The sequence below is a fragment of the Gavia stellata genome, chromosome 8 (genome assembly GCF_030936135.1).
Source record: "Gavia stellata isolate bGavSte3 chromosome 8, bGavSte3.hap2, whole genome shotgun sequence".
NCBI lineage: Eukaryota > Metazoa > Chordata > Aves > Gaviiformes > Gaviidae > Gavia > Gavia stellata.
In genome coordinates, this window is record NC_082601.1 from 16,896,067 (window position 1) to 16,918,837 (window position 22,771).

The following is a 22,771-nucleotide window of genomic DNA, read 5'->3' on the forward strand; positions in this document are numbered from 1 at the left end:
AAACAGACCTTTGCAAAACATCTCCTTTGGGATGTCATCTGGCTCTGGCAAATACAACTCTCTTCATTCTATTTAAGACAGGGACAATTGGAAATAACAATGGGAAAGAAAATAAAAAGGGAATAATGTGAAGCCCTGCAAAAAGGCAAAAAAAGGCAAGCTCATTCATGGAAAAAAAACCTTCCACAGATTACCTGTTTTTATTACAGTACATATATATGTCCAATACAGGATTAACATTTTAAAAGTCATCATGTAAACATTTAATCTTCCCACAGATCAGATCAATTTTGCTTAAAGTTATTATTTTATATACGAGATCCATACAGAGGAGATTTTTTTTTCTTTTTTCAAGACCTTGAAAAGGCACTACAAAAAGTAACCAAAATACTACAACAATGTGACTGTAGTAGTTAGCTATGTGGAATTTCATGTACACCATTGAAACTACAGTGTGTTATTTAATTTGTACCCTTCTTATAGCTAGATGAGCACAGAAAAATACCATCATTTTAAAAAATGAGCTGCACAACATTTTTCTAACCCTGCATATGTCTGAGAAGTTTATGATTATCAGTACTTAAACTACCTCACAAACAATAGTCAGAGCCTGACATGTAAACAGTTAACTATACATAATTACATAGTTAATTTCATATTAAGATATGCAGGCTTGAGCATTGTTCAAGGCATAACATGGTCCCAAGGTATAAGGTTTCTCTAAAAAATGAGAATGTAAGGTTAGTGCAGTGATACTAAAGTTATCTAAAGATTGAAGTATCATTCAAGAGAGACTTTTCTGTTAGTTGTCATAGGAAAAATAAAATAATAATTAAAAAAAACCATTTCAGGTGTCCACTCTTTGTATTAGACATTAGATAGTAAAAAATCTCCAAATACTTCAGTAGTCACATTTCCGCCCTACAGAAGGCAACTGTGCACCTGCCTATGGGTTCAGCATGTTACAATGGGAAGTTTCCAGTTCCTACTGTTGAAGAACTATGAAGACAGTTAATAGTAGCATTTTAATTAAATGATAAAAATGTAACAACAACTTCATTTTTATTATTTACATTTGGGTTTGGCATAATATTAGCTAGAACAGTGAAAGTGGCTTGTGCTATTCTACTCAGCTTATGCTTTGTTGATGAGGACAATGTCTGGGTTCATAACTCTACAATGTGACATTTAAACTTTTATTTTTAAGATCTTTAATTTTTTGAAAAAATTCTATAGAAACATTTTATGGGGATTATGTTTGGATAAATTTTAATTGTTCTATATTTCAAGTCTAAACAAAGTGACATAAATTATATTTTTTCTATCTTTTCATATTACTGTATTAATTTTTTAACACATGCAGTATAAATGTTTTTACAGACAAGAGAAAAATGATTTGTAATTTCAATGTTAGGTGGAAACTTTTAAAAAACACTGGAGGACAAGAAACAGGAAAACACAAACTCATAAATGCAGCTAATAATTCACATATTATATAGTAATCCTCTTGCTCTCAAATAGACTCACTGAGTAGTTGACTTTTATGACAAAGCAGTGTAACAAAACTCCTGAATGATACTGACATGTCTGAATTTAATTTTGGGTTTCTTCAATGCGTGTGCTGTTATTACTAGAAATCTTTCCATGTAAAAGGAGATTCCCAGTGCAAGAAGGAATTTTTTTGGTATATATTTTCATATGTGTTATTATCTATTATAGGAGAGGTAATTTCTCTTATGTACTGCTAGAACTAATGCAGAACATAGTATTTGATCATTTTGCCCAGTGCCTACAAACCAGAGAACAAGCATGATTAAACATCCATAAGATGCAAGTCTGTTCTCATGAAAATCACACAAGTATTTCCAAAACATTTAAGTCTCACTTTCTGTTAGAAAATCTCACATTGATGGGCTTTCCAGGAGTCAAAAGTCCATGGGTTTTGGCATGAACTGGTTGGGTTTTGGGAGAAATTTTGATCTCAAAGTTCTGAAGCAACTGTGAAGATAAATGGGAAAGTATTAGAAAAGCTGCAAAATTACAGATGAAGATTAGACTTTGGAGAAGAGAACATAACAGACTGTCACAAAAAAAATTTCTGTTGCCAATTCTGTGGAGTTTAAGTGCTACGATTCCCACACAGGAAAGAAAAAAATGGTTGTTACAAGGTGAAGATTATAGTTAAAAATCTTCCTCCTCTGATTGAGGGAGGACTGAGCCAGTCCTTACTGAAGTATTTCCACACAACTAGATTAAACAGTCTAAGCTATCAAAGAAACTAAGGTCTCTTTCAAACCTCATGAGCTTCCTCCCTGTGTGTTTTTGATTTCACTTCCTTTAATATAAATAATATGTGCAATTATAAAACAAAGCAATAAAAGAGTCCCAATTCCATCACACACATTTCTCTTTCTGGGCAGAAGGAAACAAAACAAACATGCAACAGCAACCATCCAGTGCACCAAGTGAAACCATCATACTTGAAGCAGTCAAATATTAGAACCTCTCCTGAACAGAATCACTGTAATTCAATGACACAGGTTCTCTATACATTAAACCTCTATTTCCATACACTTAATGAAACTGAGAGAATCAGTTGCAAACATAAATCACAGAAATTGTGGGCTAAAACAAACCTCAGGAGATTTCTCTCACCCATTTTGAAGCTGAACATAGAATACCTCAGCTATCTGTTTTTAAACTTTCAAGAAGGAAATACTGCAACATCCTCAACTTTTCCTAATATTAAATCTCAAACACTTTTTCCTATAAACTAAGCAATCTTCTCTTATCCTTCTCCTAGTAAGCATGATGAACAATGCTTTATTCTCCTATATATAACTACCTTTTCAGTGTTAGATGTTTGATCAAATTTTCAACTCATTCTTCTCTTCTTCAAACCTCTCATTCTTGTTATTCTCTCTGCCTTCCGAATTTCCTCCAATTTGACTATATTGTCCTTAAAATGCAGTGCACAAGGTCAGTTGCCTATCATTGTCTAGCTGAGGATTCACCAGTGTTTCGTAAGACTGAGTAATTTAGCTCCTCTTTCTGACATACAACATGCTTGTTAATACTGTTAATATACCCAAGAATTACACTGCCTTGTCAGAATTAACATCATTCTTGATGACCAAATTTTTACTATATCCCTCCAGCCTGTTTCTACAGTAGTAATTATCCAGCCAGTTGGTCAGCAATTCGTATTTATGCATTTGATTTCTTCTCAAGAGCAGTAACTTGTAACTGTCCTTCGTGAACAATTTTGTGTTGATTCTGGAACATTTCTCCATTTTTTTGTAATTTTATATTCACAAACTCTGATTTTAACTTAATTCATGTCGGCTTCGTATCCTATGCAAACTCTGAAAGTATTCTCTAATCCATCTTTTACACTGTTAATGAAAATACAGCCTAAATCAAATGCAGGACAGACTCTCATAGAGTTTTAATTAAATGCTTTCCCAGTTCAACAGCAAATATCGGACAGCTACTGCCTCCAGCTATATTTTTCTAACCAGTTGTGCATGCATTTTATAGGTACTTCCATCTGGAATAAATTTTACTAATTTAATTGTGAGAACAATGTATAGGACATGTGAAAATACTTCCTGAAGTCAGAATACATAATTTATTTTATATCCACCATGTTAGGTAAGTGATGAAGTCAAAGAAAGAGATCAGACTGGTCTGAAACAATTTCTCTTTGATCAGCTCCATGCTTCATGTGTTTCTATTTTTAAATCACTTAAATATCATCTCAATGCTTGTAAATAGGTTGTGTGCTATTTTGTTCTAGTTTCTTTCCAGAAAACAAAAGTAGGCTCTGTATTACTTCCTTGATCCTCCTTTTCAAAAGGGTGCAAGTGTGCTTGTTTTATCCAGCCCTCTGAGAGCTATCTCACTCTGAGGTCCAACAGACAGATGTCAATTGTTCAGAGATTGCTCTAGGAGTTTACTTAAGGAAATTCTAAGGCAAATTCAATCAAGCTGTGCTTTGAATACATATAATGGGTCTAAATATTTTTATAGTTAAGTAATTACAAATAGTTTCCAAATCTTTGAGTTTTGATTGCATAATCTGAGCTCAGTATTTGAGTTAAAGGGTGTCTTGTAAACGACAAAAAATGTAGCAGCTGTTGGGAAAGCTTTCTTTATGATATGGAGCAATGGAAAACAATATCTATCAATATGTACTATTTATATAACTATAAATTATGTTCATCTAGGCTGATAATAAAGTTAGAAGAAAGAACAAGAAGGGACAGAAAACCACAGACCATAGGAAAATTCTACTATTTGTTGTAACACTTTTGTCAGTACAAGGGTATAAAAACTTTTTAATGTCTTTGTAAGTACTGAATTCTTTGTAACTAAAATACTGAAACTGAGCAGGTAACCATTCTAATATACATTAAGAAAAACTTCCAATTTGCTTACAAAAACCTTCTGTACTAAATCCATATCTTTCCTTAACAATCTTACCTTTAGTTTTACTTCATTTGTACTATAAAGAATTTTTCTTCTGCAGTGTAGTTTAACGAGTATGCTACATTTCAAGCATGATTATTTTCAATTTTTTAAGCCTTTGCAGGATGAGTATGCCAGACAACACTCCAAAACAAAGTTTTTGTGCACTGTAAGGTGCAGAAATGCTATACATAGAAAAGAATCATACCAACATATTTTTCTTCTTGTAATGCTGTCACATAGCTCTAACCTGAATCAGTGCAAGATGGATTTCCAGCTCTGCAATTCTTTTTCCTATGCAACTTCGAATGCCATAACCAAAGGGGATAGAACCAAAATTGTCTACTCTGTCCAAATTATCTTTCCTCAGCCAGCGCTCAGGTCGGAATTCATTTGCCATTGAGAAATTTTCTTCGCTATATGAAGTGGTATAATGACAGAGTGCCAGCTGAGTCTGAGGAAATAAATGATACTTACATTTAGCTAACTCCAATACACATAACAAAATAAAAAAGCATTTGTAATTACTGTAATTACTGCATTATGAGGTGATAAAAATTAAGTATCTTTGAGTAATTCTGGAAGAAAAAAGGATACCTAGAAAATCAGATCCCTTTCTCAACTGGTCAAATGAAATAATCTTTGAGTTGTTTTAAATGTTGCTGGATATATTAAAGAAGATGCAGTGGGGAAGGAGATGGGAACAAAAGTCACAAGTATTGGTAATTGTCTCAAAAAGATAGTACGAGAGAAAGGGAGAAGAGAGATACAAGACAATGGAAAAGGAAAAAACAGAGGATGGGAAGGAAAAAAAAAAAACAACCCAACTCTGGAAAAATAACCAGCAATAACTGATGTGATGATGTTTCCAAATAAATCCAGGGGAAGAGGGGATGTGTGTGGAATAATATTTAAATAACTGTATTAAGCATTAAGAATCCTCATTGTTTTAAAGCTATGTTGGTCTAACACAGAAGTGCTGTCATTTAACATAGAGTCATACAGTTCTACCACGATCTCTGTGTAATCTTTGAATAGTATAAAGGAAAGATTCATAATTTGAAAAGAAAATTAAACTCTTTCTACAAAGGGAATTAATAAGCAAAGAATGAGAATACTGCAAGACTAATGAATGTCTTTTTAATCAAATTGTAACATTGCACAGAGATGTTATCAATAGACTCCACCCTCAAGAATATTAAGAACAAGTAATGATGGTAAATTTGATTAGCAGGTGAGGACCCAAATCTAAAAAAAACCAACAGCAACAAGTCAATTATAAAATCTGTTTTTGTCATATAAATGGGTATTATTGAAATACTTTCCTCTTAATGCTCTAGCTTGGTGAAATCTTTTGAAATCAATGAAGTATATATATGTTGTAACAAATCACATTTCATACACAGAAATTAAACTGTGTTCTCTGTAGAGGACTGCAACAGAACCTACCCCTTTAGGTATCAAGTATCCTCCAACAATCAAGTCTTTTTGGGTCACTCTTCCATTTCCTGGCAATACTGGATATAACCTAGAGACAAATATTTATGAGAAGTTCAACAGTAATAGCTAATACAACTTAATAAGTTTAGATTCCAATTTGCATTCCCAAATATGCAATATGAATGCAATATGCATGAAAAAAAGCTTTTTCAAAAGTACAGAACAGCTTGGAGATTCAAAGACCTTGAATCATCTGTGAGAATGAGATTAATACCTGAGAGAAGTTATTTACTAGTAACTGCAGATTGAGCTATTTGTTCTATTTATCTATTTGCTTTACACGTGTACAAACATGCAATCAATTGGTCAAGATGGAGATGTTTTGGCACTACTGGGAGCTGAAAAAGCCTTGTTGATGCCTTCTCTAAAATCCTCTTACTCCCCTCACTATGAGCATTTGGTATAAACATATAAAAAAAGCATGGCACATGCCTTCAATTTAAGTCAAGAAGCTTAAAATTATTGTAGTGGCAAAGTGGTACTTTGCAGTAGTGTGTGGGAGGAGGTTGTTACAGTCCATCACACAGACTAAAAAGGCAAAAATCAAGCTTTCAATTACCTACCTTAACAGACATGTCCTACGTATGTGATACTACTTATACCTACTTATACCATACTTAAAAACATTAAACATTATATAAACGATCATATTTCATTGCTTGGTCATCCTTGGACACAATACTGCTACAATACAAAAGCAGAAGCAGCAAATAGCAGTAACAACTAAATACAAACGTTAACATGGACTCAAAATCCATTACAACCATATGGAATTCAATTTTTTAATTAATGATTGCAGTTGTCTGCTACTTACCTCAAGGTTTCTTTCAGCACAGCTCTAATCAAAGGCAATTTTGGGACATCCAGAGCAACAGGAACTTGGTCTTTCCCCAGCTTATTGACTACTTCCTCATAAACACGCTGTTGAACCTCAGGGTGCTTTGCCAACAAGTATGTTGCCCAAGACAATGTAAAAGAAGTCTAAGGAAGAAACCACAACCATCACCATCAAGTCCAACAAGATTAGACTAAAAATAATTTCAAGTCAAGAAAAACAATCAGTTTGCAGCTATGTGTTTTATACGTTTGAAGATATAAAACAGACTGGCAGTGATTCATATCTGGACTCAATTGGATGTTGTCAGACTTCATCATCCCCTCCTTCATCCCTTTTCTATCTAAAAATCCCCCACTTATCAAAACAACTCATGCTGATATTTTCCCAGTGAAATGTTAAAAAGCAACAGAAAACCCAAATGCAAACAAAACTACAGAAACAATACTGAAACATAAACACTCCAAACAGCAATGGATTAAGTTAACTGTTAGTTTTCAATATGTATTTCCTCTTTCTTCCCAACAAAAACATTTCATAGGAAACAAGATAAGAGAATACTACTCAGAACATTACCATCCCCTTATAAGCATACGGTGGTCTCCTCATAGCATCCACACAACAGAATTGATATTACCACTGCTAAGATTATACTTTATCCTTTAGTAAGCAATGCTACACCACAGTTGGCACTTTATACCTCTTGAAAATTCCCACTTGACTGACATTCAGCATCCTGTTGAAAGCTTTCTTAAGGAAGCTCAAAGAGTTTATATATTTAAAGTGGCCCCAAAATGTTAAAATACCACACACTCCACATAATTAATGATTCTAATAATCATCAGGGCTCCAAAAAAAGAGGTACTTTATGAAAAATAATTTTAAAATATTTTGTATGAAGGAAGAAACAGAACACAAGGCAGGAGACAGTTCAACTTTGAGCACAGGATGATTTAAAGGAACCCATCATCTGTTTCTTGGTTTCTGATGGTTGGACTTGATGATCTTATAGGTCTTTTCCAACCTTAGTGATTCTGTGATTGATTCTGTGATCTAATCCTCTTTCACCTCAGCTGGAAAAATTGCACTTCAATGCACATTTGTGGTTTAGGGTACACTCTGAGAGCATGAACTCACTCCATCTGTACTAACATGGAACTAAGTAGAGTATTTCAACTCTTTAAGTGTTTGCGATCCAATATTTACCATTCATTTAACCATGAGCCCCTGTGTTTAAGCTACCTGGATTTCAGGGACTGTCCCATTCAAATACCAGACAGACTCAGGACATTTTGCTTCTACTATCAGCTGCACCCAAGACATTAAGGTCAAGCAAATGGCCTTACTTGAGCCCATTTCCCTCACAACCATCACTGAAGACAGAAAGCTTACCATGAAAAATGCATTTTCAGTGTTCCTAAGTATGGCAGAGAAAGTGACAAAGTAATCGTTCTGTTCTTTACCTGTGTTGTTCTTAGTATCTTTCAGTGCTTAAGAGAGAAAAATAGTAACCTCTACCCTAATTTTCTTGAATTATTTTTTAATGTATTTTTTTCAACTTGTATAATGAAGACAAACAACGAGTTTCACTTTCTAGTAAGGCAACAGTTTTATTTCCAGCTTCTCACTCATTGGCACAACAAAGCTTAAGGTTATAAACAATGCATGGGTAAAACCTCCAACTTCTGGAAATGTCTTATTATGGGCTTACATTTGAGATAAAATTAGAATGCAAATTCATCATGACGGTGACCTTTCACGTCTTGTCTTCAAACTGGGGTGTAATGCTAGAAGTATCATTCTCAAAACCTTTCTTTTTTTCTTCTTGTGATATTGAGTGGCTGTCCCTTGCTAAAATGCAACCCTGCCCTATTCGTCTCAGAGCTCAGAGGAGCTGGCAATTGTGCCAGCTGTATACAGAACTTCTCTGATATAAACACTGTTTCTTTCCAGGTTCCCAGCTCCTTCATAACCTCTTAAAAATTAGCACTGCTCCAGGGACAGCCAAAATGCTTTGTAGCCAAAAACTGCCTTACAATTTTGTTAAAAGCTTTTATAATCCTCTAAACTTCTTTCATTTTCTATGATAAAATGAGATCTGAAGTGACAGCAGTAGGGGAAAAAAGGTTCCCTCAATTTCTGTCTTGTACTTGGAAATGAGGAAATCAGAAGTATCCTCTCAGAAAATGATTGTTGCCAGCTGAGAAAGCTGAGTCAAACAGAAAGAGAACCTCTTGTTGGCATGAACTTGAACACTGTCCTTTTAGTTTAATGAAAACTCTCTCGCACACTAAAAATGGAAAATTAAGGATCTGAAAGATCAGAAAATTAATGGGATGAATAACTGTGCTTTACTTAAGAACCAAACATCAAAAGGCTCTCCAAACTCATAAGCCCTTGGGATATTTAAGCAATGGAATACTTTTCAGCACATAAATAAGCTTTACATATGCTCCTTATTTTGGAATTCAAAAGTATTACTGTTGGGGTTTTTTTGTTTTCTTTAGAAACCTTACAAATTTTCTTAAATCAAAAAAATCTGAACTCAATTATCCAGAGAGGTTTTTTTTTACTTTAAGGCTACTTTACTTTTTTACTTATTTTAATCTTTCCTACTGTAAGACTATGAAACACAGTCCTACATAGCACTTTCTTTATCAAATTCATATAGATTTCTTTTAAAAATTGATAATTTACAATCATTTACAATAATAGTGTTCATTGATATTCTAAATAACTCCATATACATTGTATATACAATACAATAACTCATTTTGATCTTTTCTTATTCTTCTGATTGTCATGCTGCCGTCAATACTAAGCTATTGAAATGAATGGAGGGTAAGGATATGAATGAAAGGAGGGTAAGATATATACATGACCTTAATGTTTCTTCAAATGCTCTAGATGACAAATCAGAAGAATAAGGAAAGATGGCCACCTAAAATGCTTCACTAGATGTTGACATACCTCATACGCTAGCCTCATTAATGCTGAGGCCCATCACCACAGCTCTTTGCCTCAGACTGACTGTATGTTGCCAACACAAGCATGGATGGCAAACTTATGCCTTACCTACATAGTGCTGGCCTAACACACCCCTCCTAATAGACTTCAGCACAAACCAGGTATCCGATCCATAATGTGTCCCAGCTGATTTAATTAGCCACATGTAAAAATCCTTTACCAAATTCTACATATGACTTTATTGATCAATTTTTTCACACTAAGTTTCAGCAGCCTTTTCTATTGTGTTCTACCTAAAGAAGCACAAATACCAACCTGATATTCAAACTAGGAAAAGAAAATGTGTGAAATTCAAGACAAATGTAAAGATGATTGCTATTTTATCCGTTTAATAAACTATGGAACTGACTCCCAAATGATGGGTTCCTGTAAACAACAGCTAAAACAGAACAACACTGACTTCATTCTAGTAGAGAGATTACACAGTGCTGTAAGTATTTTCTATCATTTTAAAGATGTAATGACTTAAATGTATCAGAAATTATGTCCTTATAAACAACATAATTCCCCTGAAGATAGCTGCGAATGGTACTGATTTACAAAAACAGTTGTGCACAAGAAAAATGATAACACACTTACCGTGTCCACTCCTGCCAGAAGCATTTCAGTCATATTGGCATAGATCTCTTCCAAAGTAAGTTCCTTACTCACTAGGAGGTATGTAAGTAGCCCACCATTCACCACTTCTCCTTGGTCCAGCTGAGACTGAATAGCCTTCAATCTGTTGTCAACATGGATTTGACCTTTGGGATTCAAAAAAATTGTTAAGCCTCCATTTTTATTTTTCTGCTGGTTCCATTCAGTAATGACATTTCCCCCTTATGCTACGCTACATAGCCATAAAAAGACAAAATATTTGAATCTATTTTCTCAGGGAAAAGATAAGAGAGTGGTGGTGGAGGTCCTTGGGTACTGACGGTAAGGAAAGACAGAGCTGACAGGAACCTTGGTAGCTCACAGCATGAGAATGCTGAGCATAAGGGAAGGACACAAGAGACTATAGTTTCTGACTGGGATTAAAGGAAGCTCAGGTTTTTACGCCCACCTGGCTTGTTTTCTGATGGCTCTGCAAAAAGTGGTGAGCTCTGCAGAGCATGCTGCAAATCAGCACACAGCGGCTGCTACAAGTTGTTGGCAGCAACCAAAAGGTCAAAGCCACAGTACTGAATCACACTGAAGACAAAGATGAGGAGCATCAAGTAATAAGAAAAATTGAAAAACTTCAGTGAATGACATTTTGAGCAATTTCACCCACAGTCCCATTTATACTTTAGTGACTTCAAACAGCATCTTCAGTGAAACAAGGGCTTTAAAAAGAGGAAAAATCCTCAGGAAGTTAATGCCTCACAGAATGAGCTTACAAAAAAAAAAAAGAACTAGAACCAACATGTTCCTTTATGAAACCTACACAAACACACGCATCACGTACAGTGATTCTCACCATTTAATTCCTTTTTCACAAAGGGATTAAACAAAGAAACAGCATAACAAGTTTCAAATGGAACAAATTCCTCAAGAACAGTTTTTCAGCTGCTGTTAGGATAAAGCTGAAAGTCTGTTGTTGTTTTTAACCCACAAAAGGGAACAAGAGTGCTTTATCATGGGAAATAATTTAAAAGTGGCAGTGTAAAAAAGTACATGTTTCACAGAAAACACATCTGCATCAGCATTAAATGGATTCCCTAATGCCTACTGTGGGTACAGATCAATACACATTAAAAATTAAGCATATTAGGCATATTAAAGGTTAAGAAACTAAAGCATCTACTCTCAAGAAGATGTACACAGACCTACCTAGACAAATAGTGCTAATTAAATTAAAAAATGCATGCAGCTTTCTAACATTAGAGAGGGAAAAAGGGTTCAAGGATTTTTAAACACTCCAGAATATAAAAAAAAAATAAAACTATATATTGCAAAGACAACTCTTTCTTCTTACTTATATGAAAGCTGATTGATAAAGTAGACTGGAATGCTTTATTCACAAAAAAACATATTATGGTACAGCAGTGTACTTCCATGTCAACTTATATGCTTGTATGTGTATATATAAACTTCACAAAGAGTTTAATTAATTGCTAGAGTCTCATTTTTTAACTTTCTAGTCAGTTTTAGTGGTGATTATTTGTCAGAATGCTTGACTGAAAACTTGCTGAAGTCAACAAAACCACCCTTATTAAAATTTGAGTGGCTTAAGATAAAGCCTTGGCAAAGAACTCGGACCTGGAGTAAGGACTGGGCGCTGAAACAGATGAAGACAAATGAAGAAACAGCAGTGTAAAATAGGGGAATGTTTAAAGTGTACTGGTAAAATTCTTTTTCAGTAGAGTATTTTTTAAAATGGTTCCCTTGGCCAATCTGAGTTTAATATGAAACTTACTTCTACCACAATGTCTTCTTATAATTTTAGACAAGAAATTCAGCAAGTCCTGTTCAAACACATACAGAACCTGCAGAAATACAGCTGAACTTTTCTACTACTAAATCTTACTAAATTTGAAGAGTCCATCCCAGGATCTGCAGAACTCTCTCCAGGGTTTTGGAATAAGTGGACGAAGCCATTTGGGAATAGCACCTGCATACATAGTGGTCTTAAACATACTAAACATCAACTCCAGAGCCTCAATATATTCAGCAGTCTGCTGTGGGATGTTGTTTTCCAGGCAGCCCAACCGGCATTCATACAGAATGGTTGCCACACCTGCACATATGAAATCAAAGAATTTGCTATACACATGCATATATACATATTAATAATTTAAGGATTTACAATGCTAACATAATGGAACTACCTTCCAAAAATGTTTAGTTATTACCACAGTTGGAAGCAGATAAAATAGAAATATAAAACACAGTGAAAAATCCCAGCTAAACATTGTAGCGAGATAGTGGCTACTATGCCCATAATGCTTAGCATGAGAAGACAGCCAGGAATCCCACCAGAAGTAGAGCATCCCTCCAGTATGTTTGCTGTGTTTTGCATTGCACCACAAATCCTGAGCCTGCTGTGTTGGCCTCTGAACGTACAGGGACATACAAGTCCAAAGACATTTCTAATAACTGGTGATAATGCAGGAGTTTCTAACAGTGGCTAAGCCTTTCTTCATCATAAGCTGGTAGTAAATGAATAATGAGTATGCATAAATGAATAAGGAGCTCGCACTCTAGACAGTGATTTCTGATTATCAGAATATACTCCATGTGTATATATTTGTATACTCCATATACAACATACTCCATGTGACCCTGAAAATCAGCATGTGTGTGACACTGTTGCAAGTGACAATGCTGACCCGTCTCTTGCTCCTGACTTGCTAGAATTTCCTCAGATGTTTTGTCTGCAGTATTGCAGTGATCCCTACTAGAAATACCATTTCCACCTATCCCACCCACCCCCCCCAAAAAAAAAAAACCACCAACCCAGTACTTTATATAGTTTTTTATTAAATTATTCTTCTTCTCAACTCTGGACCATTTTTTCCATTTATCAAGTTAATTCTTACTCATCCATTAGTGTCCCTGCAATCTCTCAGCTCAGTTTTTATAAACATACCCAAATTATTAAATATTAGCCAGAACTCAGCCAGAAACTGCCCTACTGGAGTTAGCCAAAATGTTCTCTCAGTTTGACAGCAAACCATTTTTAATAACTTTCTAACCACAAGTTTCCAGCAATTTTTCCTCCCAACTTGCAAAATCTAAGTCATATTACTCAGTTTATTTATGAAAATATCACATGGTATGGTACAAAAAGCATTCCTATTATCAAAATAATATTATTTAATGATTTTTCTAAAATTCAGTGGGGCAATTAGGTAATTTAAAAAGGCATTTAGATAATTTCTCAAAGCCATTTGGATCAAATCAAATGTTTGTAAATAAATTTTGTGCTTTTAAATTCATTACTTAACAGTTTGTCCACATCTTTCCAGGAAATACTAGAATAACTGTTAACTAGACAATTAGAGTAACGGGTCTATTAACGCTCTAGTCCCTTTTTTCTCCGTTTCTTCTGTTAAAAACAGGTACAATAGATATGATGTTTAACCTTGATCTCGCCTTCCATCAAACTCTCCATAAATTCTCAAGTGTATATGTATATATATATTTTTTAAATAAACTTTTTTTTTCCCTGTTCTTTGCTTCATATTTCTTCTTTATTGACAAAAATAATTTTAAAATCTGCCTATTTTCAACTCACTCTTCCTTCCCTAATTTTCCTGAGGAGATATTTTTCGATGCCTTTTATTTCTCTTGTGCCTCTTTCAGCAATTGCTAGTTCTTATGCATTCTTTTGCTCTTTACATGGTCTTTTCAAAAAAATCTTACACATTGGTTCCCTGGACAGTTGACAGTGTAAGTTAATTAAAACCGCAATTCATATAGGAAATAAGTGCATGCCAGGCACAAGTTATAAATGAAAAGCTAAAAGAATGTGAAGAATTTAAAGTAACCCATCAGTTAAAGTGCATCTGTAAGCTCAGAGTTTTAAATTCCTTATAATTGGTAACTCTTAGCTGAATGCCATTTTTAGACATTATTAATGTAGAATAGATTCAGGTTTGTTTAGCAGCCAGCCAGCCATTTGATACAGCATCCTCATAGGTGAGCAATTTGGAAGTTCTTGCAAATCTCAAATTATTCAGCTGCCTGTCAGCAAAGAGTACCAACGTTTTTGAAAAGCACTACATATAACAAGATCAGGTTGTAGTCAGTTAAAGGAATGCATGAAATATGAATCATCATTAGATTTCTATAAGAACACAGGAAATGCCATGCTAGCTCAGGCTGGAGTTCCATTTAGTGTTCCCTCATTAACGGTAGCCAGTGGCAGATGATTTTAAAGGCAAGCATAACAATGCCACAGATGGCATGTGTAGGCAGGGGAAAGCAGTATCTTTTCCCACATTAAGCTATGAACAGAATTTAGATACATCACACAGTGATTCCCCACCCGGAATTCGGCCAGTATGTTGTAAAATTAACATGTTTTATAAGTCACACTGTTAGAAGGTCAACACCCTTATTCTTGAGAAATTAATACAGAAATACAGAGCACTGAAACTGCTCAGGGCCTTGATTGTACATTTTACCTATAAACCAGCATTTGCACAGGAATTGTCCCTTAATACAAGGTATCATCTCTTTGGACCCCACAAAGGAATTCTACTGATAACTAACGCACAAAGTAGGAAGACACCTGAATGCAGAATACCAAGCTTCCCTTTTCAGATTAATCACAGTGGGGCACTAGTTATTTGACAAAAATGCCTAACCATAAGCACACTGCTTTACATCCATTTTCTTTACAGATGTTATCCAGCCTGGGCTTACCTTCCATTGAATACTTGAAGAAAAGGTTGTTAACATTGGTCACTGTTTCACCATCATCCTCTTGACTTTTGAGGGTGTGAATTCTTTTAATTAAGTCTGTGATAACTTCATTGACTCCTTCAGAGTAAACAGCCACATCTTTGGGTTTCAGAATTTTTTGCTTCAGTACACTTCTCATTTTTAGCCATTGTTCCCCCTCCCTAGAAGAAATTGTTAATAACGTCTATACCCAGCTAATGATTGTTAAGGAGAATTGTGTAAGAGCTTCGCAATGAAACTGTTTATGATTTTTCATCTCAAATGAAAGTAAGTGGTGAAATAAAAATGATGATAATGTATATTTGGTATTAAGCTCTTACATTTTTATTCTGTATTTATTGCACGTCCTCATTAAATTCCAGTGTTGCAACATGTATGTACATCTGTAAGTCAATCTCTGGTCTGAGTGACAGAGCTTGTCCACTCAGTGTTCTGAATTTGACAAGTGTCTCTATATTAGTATTTTATTAGTAGCTAACACAAGAAATTTGCAAAATTTTCTTATTAACATTACTTTAAATAAATATTTGACTGGATAGTCTGCAAAATTGCTTTTACCTAGAATTGGTGCTTAATTACCACAGGTATCACATCCAGATCTGACAAATCCAACAATTTGAGCTAGTACCATAAATGCCATTATTGATACATCACTTTCAGTTACCCTAATTCTAAACCTACAAAGTAACAGGATAGCAGACCTAGCTATAGAGAAACAATTTGCAGCTATATTCTCCTTTAGCTGAGCTATGTATTGAAATCTTTGGGCTGGAGACTAAAAAAATCTGAATTGTAGCATCTGCATGATTCATATGAGTAGAGTATTTGGGAACAGTGGTTCCAGGGATATCTTTCAATTCCTTATGAAGACAGGCAATTGTCTTTTATGCATTTATTTTAAATTGCTATGTAAGTATTTCCCATTAAATTCTTTCACCTGGAGTAATGCTGCTGCAAGGTACAGAAACTTATTGGCCAGTAAAAGAACTTAATCTCTTTAACAGACATTTTCTGACTATCTCTTGATTTAAAATCTCATTTCACACAATAACAAAGAACTGTTAGTTTGTCTCTGAACAGCAGCTTAAGATTCAAGCCTGCAGTGCCACACATAACACCTTTTGCTACCATGGAAGAAAGACTGTCCATGACTCAGGAAATTAGTTTCCCTCTAAATAAACATCCGATGTCAGTGGGGACAGTGAGTAGTTCCTAGTGGCAATTAACCACACCCACATGTACTGCCGGTTTATGGAAGCTTTAAAGAGAGATAACTCTTCTAGAGTCAGCCACGTACAAAAATTCCTGCATGGGGATGCACTACCATGTGAATTTACCATACAGTGACTTCTCTGTATTAATCTACTGAGGGGGCACTCCGGTGAACAATAAAGCTAAAGCAAACAAGTCCACACAGAACACTGCCAACTGGATGCAACAGCAATAAAACCACATTTGCGCAGTGCTGTGCCAAAATTAGTATGCCCTATTCTGCAATACTGCTTCAGTAAGGGAGTCAGCTCAGATATCTCCAGTTGATACACATTCCCCAAGAACGTTTTTATGCTGGGTAAGAGCATAAAAATGTACCTTACGCCACATTCGAACTATGCATCATTACCATCCCTTTGAAAATTTGCAGCAGAACAGACAATTCACCATAAATTCCTACCCTCTTCCCCCCACTAGGCATAATAATTTCCCCACACAGAAAAGCCTGAATTCCCAGATGACCTGTACAATCCTTCAGAAAAATCACTATACTTTTACAAGAACACTTAGAAAATGAAGGAGTAACAACACTTACGCAGAAATAAGTCCCGTGGCTCTCCCTCGTAAGTCTCTGTATTCCTGCCAGGATTCCATATTAGCTCTTTGTGGTGCTCTACCTTCTGCCCGAAGGACTTGAGCAACCATATCTCGATCTGCAATGGATACAACAAACTGCGGACCAAAGTGAGACTTGAAGATCTTTCCATATTCCTCAGTATGTTTTTGCTACCGGATCACCAGCAAAGAGAAACAGAAGTAAAGTATTACTAAGGAAAAATAACACAAAAGGAAACTGACAATTTGTCATACAGTGAATCAATCTATCACATCTAGAACTTGATCCCCAGCCTTCCAGTCAAGGAATGGTTTGAAATGTCAGGAGAAAATGTCTAAGCATTACTGTGAAATATTCACAAGGCAAACAGAGAGGTCACACTATTCAGGACCTCTTGACTGAAGAGACCCAAAGCTCTAAGGCACAAAGTGTGAGTGAAACCAAATATTGAGAAGATGAAAGGACTTGCGGCACTTAAAAATACATCTCTTCAGATCAAACTGGTTAGCAAGACTGTCTGAAAAAATGAAAAACATGGAGGTAAATAGGGTGAAATTAACAGTATAATACAAAGATATAATCATTTACTTTTAATGTCTTTTGTAAATAAAGACTTACTCTACCATTTTATTCTTTACAAAAACCTACTTACAAGTTTCTGACACCTAACTGAGAACGATGATAGCATAGCAGCCTAGTGAGAAACTGCATTTTGGGAGAGCTTCATCAGCAGTCAACTTTAGAATGACATACATTAATTCTGCAACAGGAAGGAAAAGTTAAGGTCTTACTCCTGCAGTGAGATTTATTTAGTGGCTGATCCACAAGTTATATGATTCAAGCTGGAGGCAAGCAATAGGCAATTAAGAAAGAGGATTGGAAAACATTAAATTATGTATAAAAAAACCCCAAAAGTTTTCCCGTAAGATTGCACTATCACTGTCCCACGAAATCTTACTGATTATTTCAAACAAATTTCATGCGACGTGGTCATTAAATGAAATACCCAACTCCCAAGAATTCACTTGGAGTAGAGGTACATCGTCATTTTAGGAGAAAAAAACCCCAAAACTGTAAAGGAGTTGCTAAAGAGATATTATCAGGACTTTAGTTTTAAGGCAGCTGTAAATTTTAAAGACTTTATTTCAGGTTAAAGTAGCAAGAAAAGTTAAACTGACCAAAATTTAACTTTGACACTTCACCTGCATCTAATCCAAAGACATGTGTTTGCAGAGTTGTGTTGATTGTGAATCAAAGACATTTCATACAACTATACTAGTGAAAGTCCAGTGTTGACCCAAAATTAACTTATGAGAAATATTTTTTTATCAGTCTTTGTTACAGAGATTAATTGTTTAATTGCCAACAATAAGTTTAAAACACATGAATCACTCTTCAGCATACAGTACCAAGTGCTTATAAAAACTGTAACTCTCTTTGCCTGGTTTCCAAATAAAACAAGAGTTGTGCAATTATGGTCTCTGCCAGCCTCCTCTTAACTACTTTTGGAACACAATGGCCAATTTCAGCCAAGTTAAACAGAGAGTTAAAGGTCTCCTACAACTGTATTCTTACCGTTTTCAAAAATCAGCATCTGGATTCAAAAGAGACACACATATTAGTCACCCTGATAAGGGAAATGCTACAGTAGGAACTCAACTGTTATCGTTTCTGCTTGGGCTACTGCTAACCAAGCACCACATGCAGACCAATGTATGAGCAAGCACTCCCAAAACCCAAAGAATCTCTTGCCTTGAAGATATTTTAGGGGTATTGAAGCCGAACTTGGAGAGAATTGAGAGCATGAGTCTTCAAAGCAAAGCATGAATTGGGAGATAAGTGCTGCAAGGAATAGGCAGTGGGGTGAGGGGGATACAGGTCACCAGTCACAGAAAAACAGGTTCAACAGATTTTGCCATTTATGGAGCACCTTGTTTTTTCCACCAATGGTAAGGTTTACATGGGAGGATAAAGTTCAACAGAAAATAAACTAAGTGTCAAGCCATCCAATCAAATAAATGAAATACTAGTTTTAAACCAGAAACAGACAAGGACAAGGTACTTGGACATCTCTTGCTTTCAACAGAATGATGTTCAGTGTATCAACTTCATGTTTAAAGAAATGTCTGGAATTTCTCTTCCATATTTTCTGTCACCACATAGGTTTTCTTTCCCTTGTTCCAAACCTTACAAATATTACACTTTCATGTCTCACATACCACTCTCACGCCAGACATTCTTTCACACATCATAAATTCAAACTGCCAGCACCCAAACCCTCCCCACTCAACTTTCTTTTCTTTATATTTGCATAGCACTGATGAGACAAGAGAGATCTAACCCCATCGAATTAAAAATGCTTTCCCTTTGTCATAATTGCTGTAGGCATTACTGCTTTGGCCAGAACTAACTGGAATCATGTTACTGAGAACAGAACCTCCTTTGTGAAAAAGCGCTCGGCTTCCCCTCCCCTTCTGCATATAGCGTACGAATATTTGTGCGCCGAAGGACATGGTTTAAGTAGCTGTGCTGGTTACCAAGGGGTTTCAGATTAATTCATTCCTGATGTTCACTGTATTGGTAAATTTAACAGACTGTTATTAATCCAGTTAATACCTATTTGCCTCCAGTGTGTAGGCAAACAGGGCACCAACGATTTGTAAAGCGATTTTTGAGGCTCTAACCAGAATAAAAACTAGTATCGTAACTCCTCCTTATCCTTCCTCCAGCTTTCATTTCTATGAATAACTTTCATTAAAGAAGAAAATTTACGTATCAGCTAGTGGTAGTGAAACGCATATACTATTTAGGTTGTCTACTATTCCTTTTAATATTTGAATAATTTTCACTGTTTTGAAAGTGAAAGAACAGTGAAAGCTTGAATTCAATGGTAGTATTTTTTTAGTGTTATAATACTATGGTAAGTGCCTCTCAAATTCTGTGCACCACCACAGACGTAGAGAAAAAAAAATGCAACAAAAAGCTTCAGCAATCAAAGTTTCATCTGCATGTGTCTTGGTTAGCAAGCAATTAAGCTGAGCAATTCATCATCAGCAACCTAGTTTGGCTGCCATCAAACACAGCACAAACTGAGGAGCCTAACACTTCTTTTTAGAAATCTCAATGGTAAATACAACAAAGCCAGACATGATTTTTTTTTTTTTTTTTAGCATTTCCTGCCTCTTTCTGGTGTTTTTAGGCCCTTCGTAAATCCTAACTTCCAGGTTTTGATCCTTGAAGATTTAAAGTTCTGTCCTCTTCTGTTTGGTTTCCCTTTTCTGTTTTTACTTCCATCTCTTTCATTTTTATTTTTTTATTTCAGTGATTTTTCAGGCAGTGAACCTCTTGGGTCTGTCTGTGAATCTCTTCCTAGCGATCTGGGAAAGGTCACTAAGAAAAGCAAAATAATAAATGCCACATTTGAGGTATTCCCAAAGAGATCTGTACTGCCAGTGGAGAGCGTTAGGGACCCACAACTGAAAAAGGGTGAAAACCACTGCTTTACTCCCTCAAACACAAGTGCTCACTTCAGAATCACTTGGACTACATGGGGAAGGGGCCCCAGGAGATGCACTGTGACTTTTTTAGGAATGAAACCCACGTTTGGTCAAGCAACCAAAAAAATTCATCTTTGGATGGAGACAGCCTTACGGTAAGACAGCAGCCCATGCCAACACCCAAGGAGCGCTGTGCAGAGGAAGGGTACTCGCTCACCCAACTCCAGCTGACCCAAGCACGGTCACCGTGCTTCACTCGCCTTCGCGGGGTGCGACTGAGGAAGGGGACGCACCGCGGCCTGCGGGCCACCGCAGCACTGGAGGTGCCCAAACCGCAGAGGACAGTTCTCAACTCCCACACGGGTTCAGATTTATTTTACCGTCTCCCACCCCACCGCGTACTCCGGGAGCTGCCATACGCCAGGTGACAGGAGCCGCTCTTCGCCCGCCTTCCTCTCACCCCGCCATCGACCTCCCGCCCCCATCAGGCCTGGCCTCGCCTCGCCTGCCCTCCCCTCCCCTCCTTCCTCCGCACCGCCCGCAGGCCGATGGGGCCGCCCGGGGAGGGGGCGGCAGAGCCGGCGGAGGGTCGCGGGCGGGCAGTGCCGACCGCCACCTTTGCCCCCCCGTTCCCCGGCCCCCCCCGGCAAGGTTTCAAACCGCCCGCCTCCTGCTGAGGGGAAGGGAGGGGAGCGGCAGCCGTGGGCCGGCCGGCCGGCGCGGACGGCAGAGGGGCCAGGCGCACCTACCGCCCCCTCAGGGGACCTGTGTATGCGAAGGATATTTATGTCAGGGAGGCCAGGGTAGAAGTGGGGGTCGGCGAGACAAAATGGTCTCTGGCCACAACAGAGGAGCGCCGGGCCGGGCCGAAGGAAGGAAAGCGGCGGGAGTCCCCGCACACCGCCGTGGCGGTAGCGCCTCAGCAAGTCGCGGCGCGGCTGAGGCGGTCCCAGGTGGAAACAGCCCCGGCTGCCGGCACGGCCTCACCTTCAGGGTGGGTGCTGCGGTCCGGCATCCGAGGAAAGCCCACAGTTCCCAGCTCCGCCCGCTAAAAATAAGTCCTCTGCAAGTTTGTGAAACAACCCGGTTCAAAAAGATGGGATTATTTATTTTTTTTTAGTCGGAGGCACCTACCTGAAAGTGCAAAATACGCATAAAGGCGAAACAGGGGCGAGCTCAAAGGCTGGGGCTGCCGGCCAGGCGGTCACCCCACGTCCGAGGAGAAGGGGGGAACTCGGGAGCCGGGTGTCGGCACGGCTCGAGAGGGCTCCTCACCGAAACAAAACCGCTGAAACCTCCCACTGCTACGGGAGACGGAGATGGAATAGGGGATCCTCCGAATCCCGCCCTTCCTAACAGCGGGAACGCGGCGCGGCGACGCCCAACTGCGGTGCCGGTGACCCGGTGAGGAAGCGATGTTTTGTGAGGGGAAAAAAGGAAAGGTTAAGGTAATCCTGGCGTGAATACAATATTGAATAGCCGAGTAAGCTGTACCTGGATTTCATGAATGCGGCCGAAGCCGTCCTTCCAGAAGAACTCGTAGAGGTTGTAGAGGGTGTTGGGTCCAGGCATTTCTTGCAGGCTCTTCACCCTGCCGAGCTGGTGCGGGGCGGGCTTCAGCAGCTCCCCTGCGCGCCCTGCATCTGCCACCATCTCCTCGCCTTTGCTCTCTGCCGCTGCTGCTGAGTTTTTCTGCACCTCCAGAGACTGGTTGCTGGAAAGTTTGGGCAGTTGGTGAAACCTGCTGACAAAAATTGCACGGTAAAAGTAAGCCCTCTCAGATTCAAGCGTCTGCTTGCATTTCATTGTCAAAACTCTCGTCAGGAAAGACATGTCTTTTAATTTCAGAGAGGTCCACTTTGCTCCTGCAGCTGCTTTTTATTTGGTTGCGCTTTCTTCACTGCCTGCTTTGACTTGTAGAAGCAGCACTTCCCCAAACTCTTACTGCATGAGCATCAGTTTACACAGACCATTATTTAACGCTCCCTCCCCTAGGGCTGGAAAAGGGGGCTGGGTCTGGGATGAGACTTGAATAGAACGAACCTATTATTTTGTATAATTCAAATCAGATAAATTTACCCATTAAGCATGCAGCCAAAGTTTAGTTTTTCCCCTCTTTTCCCCCATTGGTCTGGCAAAAAACTCACGTAAGGATTATCCCATTTTTCTCCTTCATTAAAAAGGTGTGTTTAGGGCTATTTTTTCCATGGCATTAATTCACTCCCATATGTTAGAAGATAC

At 37.6% G+C, this 22,771-nt stretch overlaps 1 protein-coding gene across 1 annotated transcript; it reads right to left on the reverse strand.

Annotated features, from left to right (window-relative positions):
• Positions 1-1,881: 1,881 nt before the first annotated feature.
• Positions 1,882-22,363, reverse strand: LOC104250432 (cytochrome P450 27C1). The gene is made up of 9 exons (XM_059820610.1): positions 22,025-22,363; positions 17,013-17,203; positions 15,167-15,366; positions 12,324-12,533; positions 10,412-10,575; positions 6,785-6,951; positions 5,920-5,998; positions 4,721-4,924; positions 1,882-1,998 (listed from the first exon to the last, which is right to left on the reverse strand). The coding sequence occupies exons 1-9, from the start codon at positions 22,361-22,363 to the stop codon at positions 1,882-1,884; spliced, it is 1,671 nt and encodes a 556-aa protein (XP_059676593.1).
• Between the last annotated feature and the right edge of the window lie 408 nt (positions 22,364-22,771).